Source organism: Apostichopus japonicus, chromosome 20, assembly GCF_037975245.1.
Source record: "Apostichopus japonicus isolate 1M-3 chromosome 20, ASM3797524v1, whole genome shotgun sequence".
NCBI lineage: Eukaryota > Metazoa > Echinodermata > Holothuroidea > Aspidochirotida > Stichopodidae > Apostichopus > Apostichopus japonicus.
Window position 1 is genome coordinate 30,280,554 of NC_092580.1, and position 24,447 is coordinate 30,305,000.

The 24,447-nt window shown below is 37.2% G+C and overlaps 3 protein-coding genes across 5 annotated transcripts in view; 2 read left to right on the forward strand and 1 right to left on the reverse strand.

The window, feature by feature from the left end:
• The window catches only part of LOC139960876 (uncharacterized), a 52,084-nt gene extending 43,678 nt beyond the window's left edge, over window positions 1-8,406 (forward strand). For both annotated transcript variants that reach the window (XM_071959540.1, XM_071959539.1), the window contains one exon: window positions 86-8,406. In XM_071959540.1, the coding sequence (XP_071815641.1) occupies window positions 86-205 (120 nt within the window). In that variant the 3' untranslated portion in view covers window positions 206-8,406. The remainder of the gene's footprint in view (window positions 1-85) is intronic.
• Window positions 4,046-18,599, reverse strand: LOC139960886 (uncharacterized). Of its 2 annotated transcripts, none has more exons than XM_071959558.1 (4): window positions 18,464-18,599; window positions 12,887-13,097; window positions 10,890-11,094; window positions 4,046-9,794 (listed from the first exon to the last, which is right to left on the reverse strand). In XM_071959558.1, the coding sequence occupies exons 1-4, from the start codon at window positions 18,475-18,477 to the stop codon at window positions 9,208-9,210; spliced, it is 1,017 nt and encodes a 338-aa protein (XP_071815659.1). In that variant the 5' UTR covers window positions 18,478-18,599; the 3' UTR covers window positions 4,046-9,207. The 2 variants fall into 2 exon arrangements, with proteins under 2 accessions (XP_071815659.1, XP_071815660.1); XM_071959559.1 differs by lacking the exon at window positions 18,464-18,599 and adding an exon at window positions 15,210-15,414.
• A 670-nt stretch (window positions 18,600-19,269) lies between these two features.
• LOC139960880 (uncharacterized) overlaps window positions 19,270-24,447 on the forward strand; it is a 7,997-nt gene continuing 2,819 nt past the window's right edge. The window contains exons 1-2 of the mRNA XM_071959549.1: window positions 19,270-19,692; window positions 23,761-24,447. The exon at window positions 23,761-24,447 is cut by the window's right edge and continues 1,799 nt beyond it. Of these exons, the coding sequence (XP_071815650.1) occupies window positions 19,587-19,692; window positions 23,761-24,447 (793 nt within the window). The 5' untranslated portion in view covers window positions 19,270-19,586. The remainder of the gene's footprint in view (window positions 19,693-23,760) is intronic.

Genomic DNA, 24,447 nt, shown 5'->3' on the forward strand with positions numbered 1-24,447 from the left:
GGAAAGGCCAGTTTGCTATAGAGATGAATTATTTTCCTGTTTCTAAATCTATTTTTTTTTTTTATGTTTTATTTTATTTTAATAGGTTGGAAGCAGATTAAGGAACAAGATTGCTGAACAAGTTTTGACTAATCTTGAACCTGATAATCACCAAATGATTCTGCAGCTACAAGCGATGGAACAATCTAACAACAAGTACAAATAAATAATTCAATTCTTTGTTTTCTATCCACAATGCATTGTATATGGATTAGACTTTTGTGTGCTATGGCCATCTGAGAGGTCACCAATGTTTGTTAGTTTTCTTTCCTACAATATTTCGGATTCTGCAAGAATGGCATGTATGGTTTGATATGGAGCAAGAGCTTCCTAGTTAACAATTTAAGACTTAGTGAATGAAGATAGATGATATGATTGGGGGAGGGGGGAGGGTGGGGGATGGCAGGATTGCAATTAGATGGATTAGGATGGTAACTGTCTTGAGAGATTTTTCGGCCTAATCTTGTTTAGTTTCTTATAGTTTCAGTAGTGCAATTAGGTTTTTTTTTTGCAAACTTTATGGAAAAGATATTATAATTATAGAATATGGTATAAAGTCACCTTGATAACTTGTAAATATTATGTCATAGAAATGAAATCTTCATGGACCATTGAAGTCTCTTTTATCACCTTGAAGTATGATGTTGTTAAAAGTAAAATATAATCCAATATTATTGAGCCTTGATTGTATGAGCAGTTTGTAGTTCTGTTCTTCTCTGAATCTCCAAGTTGGTTAACATTTTTTGTGCTATTTATGAAATTTTAAATATTTTGATTGCATGTGTTAGTTACAAATATACAGATAATATGTTTTACAAGTCGGAGACTCTTGTCTTTTTGCCATTCCGTCCTGGTTCAAGATAGAAACAATTGACTATTATTTAGACATGAAATGAAACAAAGTGTTAGGGTATGATCCAATTTTTCAAAATTTTGGTGAAAGTAATAAGCAAGTTATTATTTCTTTTGTATTTTTACAATGTCAATTTTGTATCAGTATCAATGTATCAGTGTCAATGAATTATATTTATGGATTTGTAGTAAATAACCAAAGTTTACACGAATCAGTCATTGCAAGAAGGGATAACTCTTCACAGTGATTCATTGTGAACTATTTATTTCAGTCAACAGTGCTGTAAGATTATGAAAATATATTTACCATCCAGTCAAATATAATTTCACAAGTAGCAGAAAAAATTAAATACTCAGGTGCTTTTCTAATTTTAATAATTTAAAATATTTCAAGGCTTCCAAAATCGTTAAATGTGAAGAAATTAAATAATGTAGATTTCTTTCTAATTTTTATAACTGCTCTTTTTGATTTTTTTTTGGTCAAGAAATTGGAATAAGCATATTGAATGATTAATCTTTTTCAGCCAAATCTTTTGTTGGCCATCTCACTCACATGTGAATATTATCAAAACATCAAATCACTCCAATTCAAAATAGATGCAGAAATGGAAATTTGCTATTATGAATTTTATCAGCAGTCTCATCAGTTTCATAGAATTATATATATAATTTTTTTAGCATCAGAAATTATTAGACCAATTGGAAACGTTTCGTTCATATTTCTTAATGTTTCAACGAGAGGCTGTATTCATTGGTCAATACATTAATTTATTAATAACGGGTTCTGCTTCAGTGAAGTATATTTGTGTTTCTTTATGAAGTATGTAGCTATTGATATATCCGTGATTACTAACAATGTGCAATTTGAAAAAAAGAAAAAAAATCCTTGAATTTCCAAAATCATGTCACTCCATTCCCTAGGTCCATTCATGTTGTTAGTGTTGACTTGGGTCACTATATTATCTCTATGGGGAAGAAGTCGAGCAAGCTGTGTGGGTTATTCCACTTTTGGAAGTTTGCATCTTGAGTCACAACTGTTACAAAGCACTGGGTGTCACACCGGTCACCTCTAAATCAACTTGGTGCCTTATCTGTAGTTTTGCATTATATTTAATATCTTGAGATAAACAATTTTTGAAAGTTCAAAATTTGTAATAAAGTTTTGTAGCTCTTCAAATAATTTCTCTTTTGTACCCAAAATTAGTACTCATCTTCCACAAAATGTATACCTCAATCTTTTATTAAAACTTCCACTTTTCATTATTTCTTAAAATAATTTAGCCATTATTAATATTTTTGTAAGAATATGATTCTTAAAAACGTCGGTTTTTGGTGTCATCGTCTGGTCTATAAATGAAAGTCCTCAAGTGACACTCCAAAGCACAAATAGTTGTCTATTACTTGGAAAGTCTGTTTAATGTCAGGCATCGCTTTCAAGTAGGCATGAAAACAAAGAATTCCATCAAATGTATTATGGTGGATTTGATTGTTGAAACTGGTGCACCAACCATTTTGTTTAAGGAAGAATATTTTCAGGAAAGAAAACTGATGCATGAAGTTTTAAACTTATTGACATATTGCTGGTTACTGTATCTGCTAATGTTTTCCTGCTTTATAAGAGCTTAAAAATGTTTGTCTATAATTTTATGAACAGAACATTCCTTCCAAAATTGTGATAATTTTATTTTGAATAAATATTGAGACTATAAATGACTACAGAGTCACTTTTGCTCACAATAACACAAGGTCAAGTGTTGTTAAAATTATTTCTTAAATGTCAGCGGGTTTGTCTTACAGTCCTTAATGTCCAAATTGTCCTGCCGAGTGTTTTTTCACCGATCCACCCCACCCCCACAACCCACTGCATTAAAATAACAATGATACTAAATAACCAGTTCGTAAAGAGCCAGCAGGTCTGATGGGAGGGAGGTGGATGCCAGATGCAAATGAAAGCAGGTGAACTTGAGGGTATGTGTAGATGCAAAAAGTCAGAACTTTACAGAAACTACCAGCTATGACTCCCCTGGTTTCAGCAAATTTGACCAGAATCCCTTATAAGAAAATGACACCAAAGTAGCCAAGAGAGCAAAGCACACGATTTTATATAACAGCTGACTGAACATGTAACTCTAGTGAATTATAATTGTGAACTTTGTAACCAAACACTGGGGTGCCTCTCAATAACTCTGGAGGTTGACAACTGTTGAGTTGACAACTGATAAAAACTTCCTTATCTTACGTCAGTCTGGCTTTGAGCTCCAGATAAAGTCTTCAGCGTCAAAAGCTGAAATGATTTTTGTATTTATGAAATGATTAACTAGCTTTGTATAAGGCATTCTGTTGTGGCAAGGAAAGAAGCATCTCTTGATGGTATTAAGAGATCAGTGAACGATTAGTCCTATTGTGTCGACAACGTCAACACAAATTTCATCAGAATATTTTGAGCACCATGATGTAAGCAGCCAGAAAGTTGTCAAGTTAATGTCGTAATTTTGGTACAAGTATTTGGCCTCTTGAAGGGAGGGGGAGCCAAAAGGGATAAGGGAGGGGGTGGGTGGGGAGTTAGGGATCTTAAATGAGCTGCTGTTGGTTTTATCACCAGGCTTGATACGGAACATGAGTTGAGAGATGCTATCAGGAATATTGTAATTATGAGCTAATGGCTGCCCGTTAGGATAGACCTACATTTCTCCTATGGCTGTTTGTTACGATAAACCCAACTTTCTCCTATGCACCAATGGCTGAGGGTTAGGATAGATCTACGTCTCTCTTATGCGTTAATGGTTGCCTGTTAGGATAGACCTATGTTTCTCCTTTGAGCTAATGGCTGCCTATTAGGATGGACCTACGTTTCTCCTATGCGTTAACAGCTGCCTGTTAGGATAGACCTACATTTCTCTTATGCGTTAATGGCTGTCTGTTAGGATAGACCTGTTTCTCCTATTAGCTAATGGCTGCCTGTTAGTATAGACCTACGTTTCTACTATGCGTTAATAGCTGCCTGTTTGGATATACCTAACTTTCTCCAACTTCCAGCATGCTGTGTTGGTGATCTCCTTACTAGGAGAATTTGTGGAGTATGAAAAGTATAACTTGGTCTAGCCCCGAGGGATTGGGACTTCCTAATCTCAAACCAACAAATGATGAGAAAATATGTTTACACTGAAGATTTATTATCTTCTTTCAAAGGTCAATCAATATTAATAAAACAGAAATCCATCAGGCCATAACTATAAATGATCAGAGACCTGTTAATTCTGAAAACAGTTAACTGTAGATCTGAGAAGCTCCTAATAAAATATTGATTTGCATGAGTGGGGATATGTTTGACATTATGATCAATCTGTTCATAACACACTCATCAAGTCTACTGATCTTGCAATCACAATTGTACTCAAATGATATAGAACATAAAATGAAAAGATAGGAATATAATCCCCTAGATACACACATATATATATATTTATATATATATACCCTTTTGTTTTAATGCCATCAATGCAAGCACCATTGTTTAGAACCACAAAGACTTGTTAGGAACAAAAAGGAAAGAAGTGAGATGTGTCTTACTGCGCTCTAGATAACACGTACCCCGAAAGGTCTCCCTTATTTCTATTATGAAAATGGATATATTATTCTTTATCTTAATGTTTTATCTTCCTTTTGACCAGGTGCCCTGGGGTATTAGCCATCTAATAACCCCTCCCCCTTTTTGTCAAGCCTGAATGAGACACCATACTTTCTATGTCTCATTATATATTGATAGTTATAACCAGATGACAAATAGTGGTTATGAAGATCATACTTCCTTGATGTGTATCACAATTATATTTGAGTAGCAAATGCTAACGCAAACTATGAACAATATAGTCTGTGCTCATCTGCTTCAGCAACACCAGACAGTAGAATGATAACCCAATGACAACCACTGTTGATATCACTGGCACCATGAGACAGCATCAAGATTAATTAATAGAGGTTAAGAGACAAGTATATTAAACTGTTTACTTAAAACCTTCAGATTTATCTGCTTACAGCAATAATCCTTGACATCTATTGACATTAACGTGTACATCTTCTTACAGATGACAAAATGACCTTAGGTGGTTAGGTTTATATATCTTTAAAAAATGCCCACTCATGGCAAAATAACAACACAACCATGGTACATAAAATGTTCATATCATCTTCTATACCGCATCCTATGACGACTACCAAATAACCATGGTTCCTGAATTTCGTCTCTGTCACTACACAGGCCAATTGAAAAATTGGATGGATTTTGTTTTCTTAACAATGAAAACTCCAAAACTGAATACTTGATTATACACCATGTCATTAAATATAGTTATTTTATTGAACTTTACAAACATTCATCTACAAATTATTTCAATAGTACTTTTTTATAAGAATTAAAACATTCTTCTCATTCGAATACTTCCAATTTATAAATATAAATATTTGTTATATAATTTACTGGCAGAAAAATGGCATGATTTAATACTGAAAAGTTGCATTAGGCTATGTTAACATAAATATCATTCTCATTTGGTCTCTTTGGCATCTGGCAATACTTGTAAAATATTTTTAACTGAAAGACTAATTGATTAATAATACAGATAATACTTTTGCTGATAATAAAGAGAAAATTTATAGGTCTAATCTACCAAAGTTGTTAAAGGGAACCCCACAAAACAATTTAATTTATTTTGATAAGATTTTTAAATGTATATATTGATAATCATGTTACAAAGTCAATGCAAATATTTGTCACACAAATCAATGTTATCTCTGTTTATGCATTTTTTATAACGGTTTGACGCTTCGATTTATAATATAGATTTGACTGCGTGCATCTTATGGGCTACGATTTGCCAGATATGTATGTTACTGGTATGCTATCAAGAATTAATTCAAATAATCTGTGGAACGAAAAAAAAAAAGAGAGAAGAAAAAGGAGAAATTATGGGCACATCTGGTGTTTCACATTCCACCATAAATTTCTTCACAGTAAGTTTAGACTTATTGTGAAAGGTTTATCAATTACAATTTTTATATTTGCACAAACTAATATTGCATAATTTGCAGTACTCTTCTTGCTATTTGTTCAAAAGTTACAAGGAAGAGATATATTGCTATGTTATCATCATTATACAGAAAGGTAACAGAAAGTCACATGTTCAGTTAACGTTAACACCTGACACCAAAAGTATATCTACCTATAACATCTTACACCACCATATACACCTGCATTTGCTACAACGCATCATTTATATTTCTCTTTAACACCTTGCACAAAACGTTTATATGACATCTTGCACATTTGACACATAGCACCATGTATTTTTTGCATAGAGTACCATGTATGGTTTATCTTAAACACCTTGCACCACAAAACACCTACTGTAACAGTTAGCACCAAGTACAACTATCTTTAGCACCATAGGTAGATTAGTTGCTTTGCACAAAATGTAATACAAATGCTATGTAAACAGTTTGGACTCAATGATAAAATGAAAAAAAAAACACACCTTAAAGTGAAAGACATTATCTCTCTTAAAGGCAGGGAAAGAAGTGAATTGGAAAAGAATAAAAAAATGCCCAAATGAAAAGCCCTAGGCTACTTTGGCAGCAAACATTATGGAGGAAGTTTCAAGTAACTTTTCTTTCAAACTGAGAACTTTAAGAATAGTTCTAAAGTATGTATCACTTTAGCTAACATATTGTACCTTGTAACTCTATAGCTAACACATTGTACCATGTACCATACCACTAGTGCTAACACATTGTACCATGTACCATACCACTAGTGCTAACACATTGTACCTTGTAACTCTATAGCTAACATATTGTACCTTGTAACTCTATAGCTAACACATTGTACCATGTACTGTACTACTAATACTAACACATTGTTCAATGTACTGCACCACTAGTGCTAACATATTGTACCTTGTAACTCTATATCTAACCTATTGTACCTTGAAACTCTATAGCGAACACATTGTACCTTGTAACTCTATAGCTAACACATTGTACCTTGCAACTCTATAGCTAACACGTTGTACCTTGTAACTCTATAGCTAACACATTGTACCATGTACTGTACTACTAATGCTAACACATTGTACCATGTACTGCACCACTAGTGCTAACATAATGTACATTGTAACTCTATAACTAACACATTGTGCCTTGCAACTCTATAGCTAACACATTGTACCTCGTAACTCTATAGCTAACACATTGTACCATGTACTGTACTACTAATGCTAACACATTGTACCATATGTACTGCACCACTAGTGCTAACATATTGTACCTTGTAACTCTATAGCTAACACATTGTACCTTGTAACTCTATAGCTAACACATTGTACCATGTACTGTACTACTAATGCTAACACATTGTACCATGTACTGCACCACTAGTGCTAACATATTGTACATTGTAACTCTATAACTAACACATTGTGCCTTGCAACTCTATAGCTAACACATTGTACCTCGTAACTCTATAGCTAACACATTGTACCATGTACTGTACTACTAATGCTAACACATTGTACCATATGTACTGCACCACTAGTGCTAACATATTGTACCTTGTAACTCTATAGCTAACACATTGTACCTTGTAACTCTATAGCTAACACATTGTACCATGTACTGTACTACTAATGCTAACACATTGTACCATGTACTGCACCACTAGTGCTAACATATTGTACATTGTAACTCTATAACTAACACATTGTGCCTTGCAACTCTATAGCTAACACATTGTACCTCGTAACTCTATAGCTAACACATTGTACCATGTACTGTACTACCAATGCTAACACATTGTACCATGTACTGTACTACCAATGCTAACACATTGTACCTTGTAACTCTATAGCTAACACATTGTACCTTGTAACTCTATAGCTAACACATTGTACCATGTACTGTACTACTAATGCTAACACATTGTACCATGTACTGCACCACTAGTGCTAACATATTGTACATTGTAACTCTATAACTAACACATTGTGCCTTGCAACTCTATAGCTAACACATTGTACCTCGTAACTCTATAGCTAACACATTGTACCATGTACTGTACTACCAATGCTAACACATTGTACCATGTACTGCACCACTAGTGCTAACATATTGTACATTGTAACTCTATAACTAACACATTGTGCCTTGCAACTCTATAGCTAACACATTGTACCTCGTAACTCTATAGCTAACACATTGTACCATGTACTGTACTACCAATGCTAACACATTGTACCATGTACTGCACCACTAGTGCTAACATATTGTACATTGTAACTCTATAACTAACACATTGTGCCTTGCAACTCTATAGCTAACACATTGTACCTCGTAACTCTATAGCTAACACATTGTACCATGTACTGTACTACCAATGCTAACACATTGTACCATGTACTGCACCACTAGTGCTAACATATTGTACATTGTAACTCTATAGCTAACACACTGTGACATGTACCATACCACTAGGGCTAACACATTGTACCATGTAGTGTACTACTATTGCTAACACGTGCAATGTACCACCTGTGCTAATACATTGTGACATGTACCATACCACTAGTGCTTACACATTGTGACATGTACTGTACCACTAGTGCTAACATATTGTACCCTATTCCCCTATGGTTAACACATTGTACAATATATCTATATGTACAACATTAAGTACCCTGCATCATTACGGTTAACACATTGCCGCATTCATGTTAAGTCACTTTGAACTTTGGTAACATTAACTGTTTGTACTATTTCCAACACAGAAATCACACCTATCATTAATGCCTTGCAAAATACATAATACATGTTCATCGATTTAAAGCAGCCTGCACCATCGAGAACCTCAAATTTAAATGCTAATATACAGTGCTCAATTACTGTTTAAAACTTTGTAACTAACCTTTAAACACTTGCAAAGATTACCCAAGAAATCTTACAATTTTACCTACATTTCCAGAATAAAATTTAACTATATCTGAAATTGGATTATTATTAATGAATATAAGAGGAACTTTAAATCACTACTCTGCCACTAAAAATGAGGATATACCTGACTAGGACGGAAAAAAATTTGTTTCATTTTGCTTCTCCTCACGAGACTGCAGATCAACCGCGTCGTTCATTTCTTACAACAACTTAAGCTTATCTGGTAAGAGTTGGTTGCATTCAAACAAGTGTCCCCTAGAGTTTGGAATGAGATGCTTCCGTCCACATTAAATAATACCACATAACCTGCCACTGGGCCAATGGTATCAAATGGCGTTAGCATGACAACAATATTACAACGATACTACAGAAGAAGAGCATGACTACAAGGATGATAGAATTACATTGATTGTGAAAACCCTGATTCCCTCCACACAGCTCCAACGGTTGCTTTGGCACACACCCCTCGTTGACCTCCTGTATGAATACTGATACTGTATATGGGTGATTCTGGGCGTACGTGCAGGGCCCACAGCTCGACAGATCGGGGCAGTTCTCCGTGGGGGTGCACCAACCGTAGATGGCCACAAAGTAGTGACCCGGAAAGAAATCGGGGTCTGAGTATCTCAAACTGATGCTCCTCCTCTCGACGGATGCCAACTTCCAAGAATGGTCCGATATACTCGGCTGTTCGATGGATCGCGAAACGATCAGTTCGGGCCAAGCGTAGTCGGTCGGGCAGGCTTTCGGGTCCACGCAGTTCGTCAGGAGGACCTCGACGTTGGAACAGCTGCTGGGCACACAGAATCGATAGTAGTCGTATCCGTTCACCGAGAGGGTTCCCGGCAGAGTGCCGTTTAACGAGATCTCTGAATGTGGATGGACCGATGGCACAGTTGTCACGTAGACGGAAAACTGAGCATCTGTCAAAAATCGAGAGAAGACAAAGCGTTACGAGGGAAGAGTACTTTTCACGATAGTCTTCTTGATAACTCGGATAAACTTGACCTACAGTTGGCAAGAAGATACTGCAGAGGGTTATAGTAAGGATCTTATACATGAGAGCATGTGAGGGCGTTGTGGTCAAGTGGTTAAGGCAGTTGACTTGTGATCTAAGGATTACAGGTTCGAGCCCTGGCCAGATCACTGAGTTGTGTCCTTCGGCAAGGAGCTTTACCTCCATCGCCTCTCTTCACCCAGGTATATAAATGGGGACTTGCGAGGTAACTTGTAAATATAGTTGTGTGCGCCGGTTTGTGGCTGCACCCTATGGGAAGTCCCTCGGGGGACACATGGTTGTGGTGCCCCAGGAGAGCTTGATTGAATTGTGCGCACTTTGGTGTGTAGGTGTGTCAAGTTACCAATGACCAGGGTTGTAAAGTCTTGTGAGAGGGCCTTGGCCCTGAACAAGACTAAACCTAAATAAAAAAAATCAATAAATACATATTGATGTACGTGATGATCCTGTGAGTTAATTGTCTGATGCTACTCGACTCGCATTGTGTGATGTACTACAGAATATCATGACAGTGGGTGCATGTCAATATATCGATACAAGGGGGTGGGGGAGGGGGTTTATCATGTCCATGATTTGTAGAAGAAACCAGCCGAGAACCCTGCAGACTTTGTAAAGTATTTGTCACTATATGAGCGTTTCTGAATCAGCTTATCCCATGACCATGGAAGCCACTGTACATATCATATCTGATTCAACGTACAAATTTAAAATGTGATCAGATTTCTACCATGGCAAACTTTGGAACATTTTTTATCTAGAGTTCTCAAGATTTCTTGAGTCCATGGGAAGGAGGGGTGAGGGTTTTAGAAGGAGGGTCGGGGTATAAGCCATAATTTCCATGTCCCCCACCAGATGAACAACTAAAGTAAAAAATAAATCTCCTAAAAATACATGTAAGTAAATGAAGTTTTGTAAAATTTCTCAATTTTTCTCAATTTCCCAAATTCTCAAAAGGAAGTGACATTTTACATGTATGTAAAATTGCTGTATTTTTATTTACCAGTGTATCCCGTATCAACGTCATCTCCACAATAGGCATGTACTCCAATATAGAAGGTCCCAGCAGTAAACTCTGGGTCCCAGCTTGAGATGACCAAATCTTCACTGCCCCAATCATAAGAGGACCAAGCTAAACTGCTGTAGGTAGGGTACAGGTTCGGGCTCTTGCTCACATATAAGTTAGGTTCACCCTCAATCACGTCAACCTGTCAGATTATCATGAAGAGTATGTACATAGGTCTGTAGGTGTCTTCAAGGTGTATATCACTATTGTGCCAACATAAACAACAACAACATCATCATAATAATAATAATAACAATGATGATAACAATGATAATAATAATAAAAATAATTTAAAAAAAAAATCATAAAAATAACAATACTAATAATAAATAAATAAAATAATACTCCAAAACTCATCTTGGTTTGAGTATTCACAAATATCGATGCTTACCTTTCTACAATCCACCTAGCCAGCCAGCCAACCAACCGACCTAAAAACTCCCTGGCTACACTAAACCTTCTAAGATTGCAGAGCTACGCAACATACATACTTTTAATACCTAAACATATTTTTAACCGTGTACCTTTGTTTCATACATTACACACATACCGTGTTTGTGTTTGCATTCATACAATCTGTTCCAAGATAAGCAGGATAATCAAAGACACTAATAAGAATACAGTGTACATGCAGTAGAGTGGTAATCTAATCTCTTTTATCACATTCAGTCTCTGCCATGTTAGAGATTAACCTTCATATCCTTGAACACACATGCAGTGACAAATAAATGACCAAGTATCATCTACATTAATATTTCATGATCAGTCAAAGTGCAATTGTATACAGACATCATGACTTTGGAGTTCACTGTGGAATGTTTCACAGTTGGCAGTGGAACCGATCCATTTGAAGTTTGCTCAAAGGTATTCTTACTTACACATAACGTCATGAACACAAAGAAAAATATGAAATGTGTGAAAAGGAGAATTTGTTGAAATAATAAATTCTCACAACAAGAGATATCGGCAAAATATTCTAAGCTTGTAGATCATGCAATAAAATTTCTCGGTGTGTTAGAAGGTTTAATCTCAGAACACAACTCATAAATGAAGGCCAGATTTTCACTTCTAAATGCAATTTGTACTGGCATATAACACAAATGATCTACGGGCTAGAGAATTTAGATCAACTTGTAATCATAAACCGTTCTGGTTTACGTCTTGCACTGTGAACCACCATACTACTGTCAACTGGGATCCTGAACTGATGCAAAGCAATTAAGGAAAAAACTGTAAACAAGTAGTTTCATCCGGTCAGTAAAGGTCAGTTTGGACCAAGGAGTTACTGACACGTCTGACGGAACAATTATGCAACAGGGCTGTGTTCATGTGACACAGTGGTATCTCTAGTTGCAAGTGACCGAAGGATCCCTTATCCTCTCATTCAAGGACTTCTGGATCTTGAAAGCTTGGAAAGTATTCATGACATGAAAGTACATGTATGCATACTACTTTGTGACTGATAGGTTTAAGAGATATATGATAGTGGGAAGATAAAAGACAAGCCCCTAAAAAGAGAAGAGGAAGGGAGAGGTTGTCGGGTGGGGGTGCAGAAGGGGAATGCCCCCAAAAACTTTTTAGTATTCCACCTATCAGATTGCAAAAATGTTTTGTACAGGGATGTTAAGGTTTGTACGTACTAACTTACCAATCCCCACCCTCATCCCATCTTCAATTAATTGCTTCTCATGACTTTTGGTAACTTTAACTGACAGAGTAACTGCTGAACAAAAGTTACATAAAACCCGAGACAAGTTATTAAGCATTTTGTACACATTTTGAAACAAATATCATTTCCCTTGTGGCCTTCTCCTCCCAATTTCTCATGTTGTCTAAAAACTGAGCAAATTTCTGGTAACATCAGAGCATTTTGCATTTCACTTATTTTAATCTCTTTAACACTCGATAAAAAGATTAGATTATATACAACTAACCTGGATACGTAGGTCTTGACATGGCTCTGAGACATCTATCTTATAATATGCATACTCATTACACTTAGCAATCTGATTCACCAGTCTTTGGCCAAAGGTCAGCTCGTTGTGCTGCTGTGCTTCTGTTAATCTGATGCACGACGGTACCAGAGCAGCCACCAGCACAAACGATAAAATAGGTGGCAGACGTTTAGTCTCCATCTTGAAAACCCTAAAAAAAGAAAGAAATGCAAACCCAATATTTGAAAGATCAAAGGAAAACAACTCAATTTGAAATATAGAGATCTATAATGTTAAAGAATAAAGTCTGTTTGAATACAAGTTCATGTTCATCATGATGCAAAAGTGAACCGGATTCTATGCAAAAGTTTCAAGTTTCTTGAGCTCTAGTATCTACATGTTACCTCCAGAGTTATGTGCAATGATGACTTCTTGCTTGCACTCATAAGATTCAGGACTAGAATTTCACAAGTTTTTGCCAAAGACTTCTGAGAACGATTATATCTACTGGATTATAAGCAGTAATTAAGAGCATACTTTTGGTATGGAAATCCTGCCTATTTTGTTAACTATCATGTCTTTAATGACTACCTGTAGAGTAATATGCAAGTGCATTTTTCTGGCAAAGGGTGAAATCCAGCATCCAGCATTTAGTCAGTAAATATAGCTCATGATCTTTAAAGCCAGCTGGGATTGCTTTTGAATGCAAACTATTGACTATTCACCATTGTATTTATATTATGTGGAATTAAATCAAAACCATTATTGACCATAGGACCAACTTGGTCCAATTTCCAGTCATATGCCACAATCAAAACCAGCATTTCCTCAGAGGTGCTCCCAACTTGTATACGGCATAAAACTTAACCCACAAATTTATGGATCTCATATACTGTAATTAACACAAGTCTGAGCTCTACTTTCAAACTGGAATTTCAGCTTCAGAATAATGATAATAATGATCATAATGATAAAACTAATTTTAACCAATAAATTCTAGATTCCAAATTGGCAGAGTCTGACGGTTATGGATGACTAGAGTTATCTGATACCTGTTAAGGTGATCAGAAATTTCATGAAATGATGAATTAATTGGCAGTTTCTTTAATAATGGTGTCTGAGGGACCGTGCAGTGTAATATGTTATCAGCAATCAACGTTTTTTTTTTCACCTGCAGTTTACAAGGTTCACTGTACAGCACTTAATTTGAGTAGTATCTGAATATGGATAAGTAGCCTACTTTCAATTGAAGGGCTCTTTTCTCCAGAAAACAGTGAAAATACTACAACATTATAAACATATATTTGAACAACGTTGTTCAAAGTTTGTGACTGATAGTTATGTTTCCTTCTAAAATATTATTTGAAAAGAAGTGTAATTTAAATGTTGAAAACTGCAGACTGCCGTGGGGATTGGAATGCTTTGCCATCAGACATTGTGCATGCACCAGCCTAGCTGTTTCAAAACTTTAAAAAATAAGCTTACTAACTCTTGTTTTGTTAACTAATAAGTTATACTCTTACTCATACTTGGTTGGCGTTTACGTCCTTTACTTTAGTATAGGATTTGCCGATTTAACACATCTTCAGATTCAGATGTGGTGCGGAATTCTCCTCATGCACTGCCAGAAGCCCTCCCAATTAAGCGAAAACCCAAAATGTCAGTATATTTGATCTCCTCTCCCACAACTGTGATCAATTTTGTGTAGCATTCTTGAAGGCTCTCAAGTATACCTCATGTAAAATATATTGGTTCACATGGAAAAACTAGGCTAGCATGTTTTTCCACATGTTGTAGCCTAGTCTATATACAGTAGCAATTTAAGCATTTTGCGATGTGATTCTGGATAAAATATTCCCTGCAAAGCTAGTTTTCATTGTCTTCGGACGTAATGAGAAAGCAATATAATGGTAGTGTAGTTTAATGAATTCTGGAATCTCGAATCGCCAAATACCCCCTCCTTTACCTCATGTACATGTGCAACGTTAGGGGTGTCTGTCTGAACAAACAATAGCTTGCAAGACAGCCTAGACCCTGGGTAACAAAAGCACCATCAATGCGTCACATTGACAGTTCTACTGGGGCATTAATTTGGGTACGTAGGGTCTAGCCTTGGGAATTGGAACACTACTTTGGAGGACTTATTTAGCCAGGCTAAAAAGGAGATCCCATCCGTGGGCTAGGACCTACACCTAACTTAGAGTCAGACCTGGGAGTGGGACCTAAGCTAGATTACAGTAGGCTGATTAGGTCGACTGCTTTTAAGTCGAGATCTCTTGAAGCAATCATCAATAGCATATACATGATACAAATAGGATATTACCTTGGTAATGTCTAATGCGTCAGTGAAGACTAAACCAGTCATAAAGAAGCAATTATCGAGCACCGATTGTGGCTATTATCGCCTCATTAAACACGAAGCGCAATATTATCAATGGGTTTCACGAGAAATAACCGATTGCTTCGATGAATTGACGCCAGCAAACAGTACAGTAACCCGGTTAATTATTACAAACGATTGTTCTCGATTATCTAATAATAAAATAGTACTACGGAGTACACGAACGACCATGCAGTTTATAACCAGGGAGCTGCTACTCTAACGTTAGAGTAGCAGCTCCCTGATATAACCATCCATTTCATATGAGAATGAGACGCAAATAGTCAGTGTATTTAATTATCATGATTTCGGATGAACACAGAAACATCAATTTTGATTCAATATCAGGTAATGCCCATTGCAGAGTTAAACTACTATCGTATAGCTAAACAAAGCAGACAGGGTAGGTTATGTCAAGATGATGGTTACGGATCGAATCTCTGCAACTTTATCATTTTAGAGGCGATCCTCAACTGTTTGCAAACAAATGCACTTTTAACTCACAGTAGAGGACTTCCTCTTATTACCCAATACTTACCAATTAACAAACGACAGATTAGGACATAGGAAGTATACGAACGATTTCAAAACGACACTTTATCAAAATACGAATATATAAGGAGCTTTTATTCTCTTTTCCTATAGACATATTGCGTATGATATCATTTTGATCTAAATGCAAGTCTTAATAATTGGATGAAAATAAAGCAATAGAAAACGAAATATTATGGTGCTATAAACTCTCAGGCATCAACTGAGTTGATTTTTATTGTAAACAACGTTAGCTCCTGCGGGTAAAAATCAGTTTAATGGGTTAAAAAGTTGTGTACAATGTCCTAATTTAAGCATTATATTTTATTTATCTATTTCGCCTTCTCTATTCGATTCTGCAAATCTCAAAGCGCGTAGCCCCCCCCCCCCAAAAAAAAAACTTCCCATGCGGAATGCATCCTCTCGCACAGAAGCAGATACATTAGGCCGAGACAACTTCTCGGTTTTTCTTTATACTGTGTAAATCAATTATCCACAAAAGATCGAAGGAGTTTTCTCAAAGATTAGTTGAAAGAAATTCAGGCTCTGAAATGAAGTCATGAACCACGAAACAAACATTCCAAATTTATCACAATCTGAAGGATAAATCAATAAAAACTTATGATAGGCAAGTAAGACTTTTGAGGGACCTCACAGAACTACTTACTATATGATCAACTTCCTGAACATCGAAATGTTTTTTTTAAATCTAGTATAAAGATAGTTTACATTCGATAAGTTACCATCATAACAAACGATAATTTAGAAATTGGGCTAGTCAAGTAACAAAGTCGAACATTGTCTCTTCCATATATATTGTCACTTTGCTTTTTTCTACGACCAGAATTATTTGTTTAGACATATTGCGTATGATATCCTTTTGAACTAAATGCAAGTCTGAAAAATTGGATGAAGTTCCTCAAATTAACCATTTGTCTTATCCACTGTTTCTTATAACATTTTCCTCCTCTTCAGAAAATCACCTCTAACAACCACAGCATTCTCCTCACTTCAGATAGACTCCAACGAGCCGTCCCTGAAAAACCCATCATCGCCTACAGACGACCACGCAACCTACGAGACCTTCTTGTGCGTGCGGGTTTATAGGCGTACGGGACCATTTCAGTGTTTTTGAGGGGCAGGGGGGGGGGCAGAAACTTTTGTGCCCGAAAGTTCCCGTGACACTATCTAAGCGGAGCGCCACCATTGGTTGGCGCGTAGCGTACAATAAATTTTTGGCCAAAAAATGCCTCTCAGATTGCCGGAAATGGCACTTCTGAGGCCTTGCAAGTTGCAAAAATTTGAAAAAGATTCGGGCAAACTACTGCATATTTAAATATATATATATATAAATATTTTTTTCCCTCTTAGACTGCCCGAATTTTTCAGGACTTTTGCCCGAATTTCTTGTCCTCTGGAAATTGGGGGGGGGGCAGTCTGCCCCCTGCCCCCCCGCCTCGTACGCCTATGCTGCTGTTCCACCTCTAACTTCTAACCCCACACCCATTCAGCATGGTACTTTCAAATGTGATCGTACTTCGAGATGCATCTTCTGCAGCCACCACATTGTTGAATCCAATTCCATCACCAGCCACAGCATGGAATTAACACACAGGACTAAGGGTCACATCACTTGCACTACCACCAATGTCATCTATCTGATCTCTTGTAGAGTTTGCGGCATCCAGTATGTTGGCGAAACCAAAACCACCCTCAAGAAGCGATTCTGTGGTCACAGATCCACAGTCAACACCATGAAGACTGAGACCCCAGTTGGAGAACATTTTAACCTTTCCAACCATACCATTAACGACATGTCCCTACAGGGGATTGAATACTTAGGTAGCCGTCCTGACCTAGTACGAATCAGCAGAGAGAAGCTCTGGATGCAACGCCTTCGTACCATTCAACCTCATGGGCTGAACATTCAGGAAGGACATGACTAACTCTTCCTCTGTTTCCTACTCCTTCTCCCCTTTCTCCCTCCCCCCCCCCCCGCCCCCCTTCACTCATCTTCTCACAGCTCTCTTCCCCTCCTTTTTTCTCCACAACTTTCTGTCTTTGTTTCTCCAGTTTATTCCCTACTCTGTGCCTTTAATCCTCTCTTTGTCCCTCCACTGTTTATCTCTTACCTCTCCTCTTCCCCTATTGCTTTCTTCTCACCATCCCTTGTCTACTTATAATCCCCTTTCATCTATCTCATTGTGTTCACCGTGCTCATTAAGCTGTCTGTATTCTGTGCGTGTTTTTGTCCCCTCTGTTGCTGTAACTTGTCATTTAGTCTCTGAAGAAGATCCTGCTAGGAACGAAACGTCATGAGGGCCAACTTACTTTTAAACATTTTCATTGGTTATCATTGATATCATGGGATTAGTTAGTGGGACACATTCTGGCGTCTGCAAAAGTTAATGATCATACAAATTGAATGCAGAACCACTGAGATTCACATAGGGCTCAACTCTTTTATCATTTTCAGCACGGTCATACACCAATGACAAAATTTATACCAGCACGACTCCCATAACTCCAATTGGCTATACCAGGAACCCTGAACAAGATTTATATCTCAGTATGACAAGTTCCATGCACTTTACTCATTTCGGGGAATGTTTATCAACAATATTGAGACTGAAGAAGATTGTTGGGGGAAATTCAGGAGCACGTACCTTTTTAATGACATCAAATTGACATTCGCGATGACATCAATGACATCAATGATGACAGCGATGACATCACGATGACAGCGATGACAGCGATGACAGCGATGACATCAAAATGACATCAATTGACATTCAAAATGACATTCGCGAGTTCCTGCTTGCGGGAAGATCACATATACATACATACATACATACAAATGACGTTCAACAAAATAGCTCGAAACCTGTCATTTCACAAATCCCAAAAGTCGAGAATTCACGTCGTTATTTTCTGTTGAAATAACAACTCCTCTATTGCAAAGTTTTCTTCTCTCATAGGGTTGATTTGTTCTTATTAATTTTACAGATATTTTCATTAATCGGTAATACCACTAGTTTGACTTCAGAGGCTAATGATTACCGCAAATGCTCAGTGTGTGACTTCTCAAGAAAAGTCACCCAAGGAAGAACCTGGGCACGAAAACCATACAACTAAACGACTGATCAGCTCTCAATCCAAATCCCCTTCCATCGAGACTGACTGCGGTGATCATCGTCAGGTATGTATAACCAGGGAATTTACATTGCAACTCCCTGGTATGCGATTCCCTTTGAAATGTAACATATATATATATACTACACATGATCTTAGTAAAACATTGTTACATTGAACAAACGGCGTGCCACAGTAATAGTACGTTAAACTTTCACCTTTAAAGTACGGGTTACGGCATACTTCATTCCAGGTATAAGCACTCACGGAAACTCATGATACGAGATAGGCGGTATCATTTCCGGGATACGCATATCTGTATAGCCTAGCTAAGCTAAGCTTCATTTCACGCGTGGTGTCTTCTTTGTGGTCCCAAATTTGATATGTCTTCTACACATTGTAGTAAAAACATACTCTGGTTTCGACTTGGTTATAGCTGCAGGCGATACCTGTCTCGTGTTTCCATTGTCTTGCATTTTCGTAAAGATATCCAATAACAATAAACCGATTGCTACTTTGCATACGAACCGATCTTATATATTGCAAACAATTTACATGTATAACATTGTATATTTCGTTTGTCAGTTACGACAATCTGCTTCAGTATTCATCCTATTTGGATTTCTCGTTGGAAAGTAAAGTATATACATCAAAAACATGGCTTTATTTACAAATCTGAAAAGTGTCCTCACAGTGCTTTGGAGTATTCAAGTAATCGTGGTACTAGGAGAGTCGGAACCAGAAACGGAACCACCTCCAATACGTAAGTACGCAGTTCGCTCTGTGGCTAATGGGGTCTGCGGTGTTTTGTGAGCAGAGTAAACGTATCTTTGCCGGTGTTCTCCCCCTGGTTGGTATGGTGAGGTAGGGGTGGGGGGGGGGGGGGGAGGGATGCTTAACCGAGGGTAAAGTCCACAACCCAAAATGCTTCATTGAGTGATGATATTGTGATCAAGTTCGTTATGTTCTCTTTCATATTATTTCTAAGATCTTCGAAAATGCGGGCTCGATTTGGTTACTGAGGCGTGGCTGGGAGAAAGACGGGGTTGGGGTTATTACTGGTGTTAGGGTGGATCCATTCATTAAATATTGTAACAAGGAACTGCGAATGAAGTTGAGGTAACCATATGTAGGCTAACAAGGTCGTACCACGTAAAGCCTTGTCACTTCAAACAGTTCCAAGTACGTATTAGGTCTACTTATGTCTTGAATATAGCATGAGGCGTGCCGTCTGTGTGACAATGGAAGTGCAATCATTGGTGTTAATTGATATAAGTATGTCAGATATATTGTCGTTGGAATACTTTGGTTTTCTTTGTCCTTAAGAAACGATTTGAGGAAATAAACAAGAGGAAGTAACAAGTGTTCATAATGAAATAACTTTGAATTCATATCGTTAACAAAATATTGTCATGATTTAAAAAAAAAATAAGTACTCGTTTAACTAAAATAATCAATTTTATCTCGTTAATCATTTGTATTGTATATGTGGCGAACAATTGTTGTTGTAAACAGGGGATGACATTGATGTTTGTATCACAAAACCGCGCCACGACACCTTTTGTTCATCGCATCACAGGGATATTCGTGTGACTGAAATTCATTGTTTAGCAAACTTGCTGGACATTTGCCTTCAAATCGGCTCAATTTTTACGTCTTGATAACAATTTATATCGTAGAGATTCAATTGTTTTGTAATTAGGGGATTTTTGTTATGAATTTGTATTGCTACAGCAGATTTTAATGATGTTATCATATGTCAATTGAACTGAAAATGTCTTTCTTTTCCAATATGTAAGTCATGCATGCACTTATCCTCTACGGATTGAAGGAACATTCTCACAGACTAGTGAAAAAATTTCTAAATGAAATTAACAATATCAACGAAACCAACATTCCAAATGTAGGAAAATTGTAGCGCCAATATCAACACAAGTTTTGAGAGGCAAATAAATCTTTTGAAGAACGTCTGCAATGATGAAATCACAGACCTTCCTTCTGATATGATCCACTTCTAACTTGTTCTTATATAGTTTGTAACATTGTATGCCACTGTTGTGATATTACATTCGGTAAACATTATAGAAACCAACTCTCCCGATCAAGCCCATGATATGTTACTACTTTTGTCATAGTTTCGTCACAGTAGTTTAAGGTATACTGGATCATGGAAGCTACCAATCGGTCACAAATCGATACCGGTTACCGTTCGTGACATATGCCTAATCTGATAAATTTGTAATACGCATGTGGAACAGACGGCGCTTCTCACTGATCTGCATTTGCGAAAGATCATTCTACTGAGATGGAAAATTTTGTACAATTTAGCAAGCGGAAAATGATTTTCCTTCTCTTCCCTAGAAAATAATGTAATTTCACAGACAAATTTGCAATAAAGTTTGCTGGAATTGTAGGGCTGGTATGCGGACACTTGACACGTGATTGCAATACTCTAGAAGAGAGTTATTGGGAAGGGCGGGAGGGGGAGGGGACGGGGAATGCTCCCTTCCACCTTGCCACTTAGTACACAACGATGCTTTTAATATTTTATTTGACTGATGCACTACCTGACATAGCCCTTTACCCTTTGTTCCATACGTGATAATGCAACTGCAGGATACAATTAATTCACACTTTTTGACATTTCATTAATCCCCCCCCCCTCTTGACTGGAACTGTGTGGTGGTTGCAGCTGTTACTTCAAAATGATGTATTTTTAGGTCAAACCACATCTTCATTGTATTTTGTATAATGCTAAGATGTGATAAATTTGTCTTATTTTGTATATGCATCTGACAACAGCAGGGTGAAAGAAACATCAGATAAATTTATATGAAAGTCTCCTAACTTTCCTTTACAATATATTGTTACGTTGGAATGCGAGAGGTCTCGATAACTAATTTTTAACGCGACACAAGCCTGGGTTCGTTTCCGTAAGGAACACAGACAAATTGACGAGTCTAGAGAATTTAAATGAGAACGTAAACTAACTTGAACAATGGAGTTTGATCCAACAACAACAAGTGGTAATTACAAATATATAGAAAATTACTCACAAACTTAACAAGATAGGATACACTTTAAAACACGCTGGTCTCTTCCAACGGCGATATCCCTCAGCGGCCACGACCTTGATGACGACGATTCTCGGTCCGTTGTACCGCGAAATTCACTGGTCCTCGACGAAGTTTCTCGCGATCCCAGAAACAGCAGTCACCTACTTACCGGCGATGCTCCAAAATAGAAGACGGACTTCCAGCCACAATAGAGTGAAGCACAAGTTGAACTTCTCGCCGACTAAATATTACCAGAGTCAGTCCAAAATCAGCTTTATAGCCACCAACTCCTGGCGTAGCGAACTTCCTCAACGGAGACAGAAATTCTTCACCTTCTCCGAAATAAACACTGGAAAACTGTACTTTCACAGCAAAGTCCTCTTCAAACTTCTGAATGGAAGTGTAGAATCAATCTTGGTATCGATATCTCAATCCCTCAGAAACTACTGGTAGTTGAGCACTGACGATATATAGTAGAATGGTATAATATGTGTCGTCGCTTGTATTCGTTCAGAAACTGAGAAACTCTCCGATCTGGGCGGGTTTTTATACGATCCGCCATGTCAAGAATCATCTAGATCTTTCTCGATACACTTGACCCAGTTTCTCTATTCTTGGAAGTCCTTTGCATATCTCGCGAATATTCCAGAGAATCCACGAAGATGCATGCGTGCACAGCTTACACGCGATTTCACGTAAACCGACGTTAACCCGAGACCAGCGTGTCATCATAAGGAATATACCAGAACAATCGTGTATTATAACATTCTGACACGGTAACCCGACCTAATTTCTCAAATAATGATTGTCACGTAGGCAATTTTTCAAATACTTTCTATATAATATATCATTAGGTTCCTCACTAGCAGTGACTAGCGTTAGGCTACAATGGGCCCTCGTAACAATATCAATAATCCACAAAGAACAAAAAGCAGAAACCTTTAACAGCTAAGCAACATATTAAATATATCAACGAGAAAATGATAAAACTCATGGAGTAAATCCACCCTAAAATAGCACAGTCCATCTTCTTAAGTCCCCTTCCTGGAGAAAGATAGTGTATGACTATAGCCAGCCAAAGTAGGTTATATACAATCACACACATTTCGAATTATAGGAACAATGTATTAAGGAGGTGTTCTTAATTAACAGCGTAGAATAGTTTTCTCTTCAATGTTAGTAGTAAATTTGTCTGCCAACGGAGGTTTTAATTATTCTTTCTTTTCCAGTACCGTACCGTACTTGACTACTGTACTAGTGATTATGAATGCCATTTTGCATGTGATTCTCTGTCATCGGTCAAATGTTCTTGTCACCCAGCTTGTGAATTATTCCAAGATTGTTGTTACAATACTATCGAAAAAAGTATTTACTTTTTTTTTTTTTAAATATAGTCAACATTTCTACGATTAAATATCGGAATGGAATAAGAAATGAATTACGCTGCAAAACAACATAAGAAAGATTTAGAAATTTCTTCTCCTGTGAAAACAATCAGTTTCCTGTCATATGTCAAACATCAGTATACATCGCCATCAGTTTTTGTACCAAAACAAATTATGGATATGTCAGAAAACTTATAACAAGAAGGCAATTCACGGATTTGCATATCTCATTGCCAGCAAACACTGATTTCAATTGAACATGTTTAATATTAGCTATGCAATCTGGCAATCGGAGGAAATTACTACTTGACATTTGCATTATTGTCAACGTAAGTATTCTGTTAGAAGTGAGGTTTTATAGTTATTCTTTCTTTTCCATTCACGTTACAGCAACTTTATGGACTCGGTACTGCCCTAGAGATTATGAATGTAGTTCTTTATGTGGTCCTCTGACATCGGTCAAATGTTCTTGTCACCCAGCTTGTGAATTATTCCAAGATTGTTGTTACAATACTATCGAAAAAAGTCATCGCTGTTCCAATGATACCGACACCGAAATATTTTTGTCTGAAGTTCTTCCCGAGATGAGAGATTACTTTCAGTGTGCTACGGATGTCATATCACAGAAGAAATACTGGATGGTGTCTAAATGTCCAGATACATGGACGGGGCCTAACGAATGTGACATCACAGGCGACGACATAGATATCACCGTGGGTAGATTGGAAGATAATTTATCTGGTATTCCAGTTTTATCAAGGAAAGGACTAACCTACAGAAATTTTTACTGTGCTCTCTGTCATGGAGAGGATTTATCCGACCTTTCACCTTGGTCATTCGAGGCTCAAGATTGCGAAGACAGTGATATTTTTGAAACAGCTACGAACCTGACCGTTAAAGATCAAATCTTTCTACTGAGAGGTCACTGTCAAAGCTTGTCCTTCCTTCCACCTTCAGATCATCCATTTTACGTGTTATCTGTAATACCTTGTTTTAAAGTTACCGATGACGTTATCGATACATGTGACGACAACACAACTAGCGAGGATATCAGACACAAATGTTCGACCATAGCAG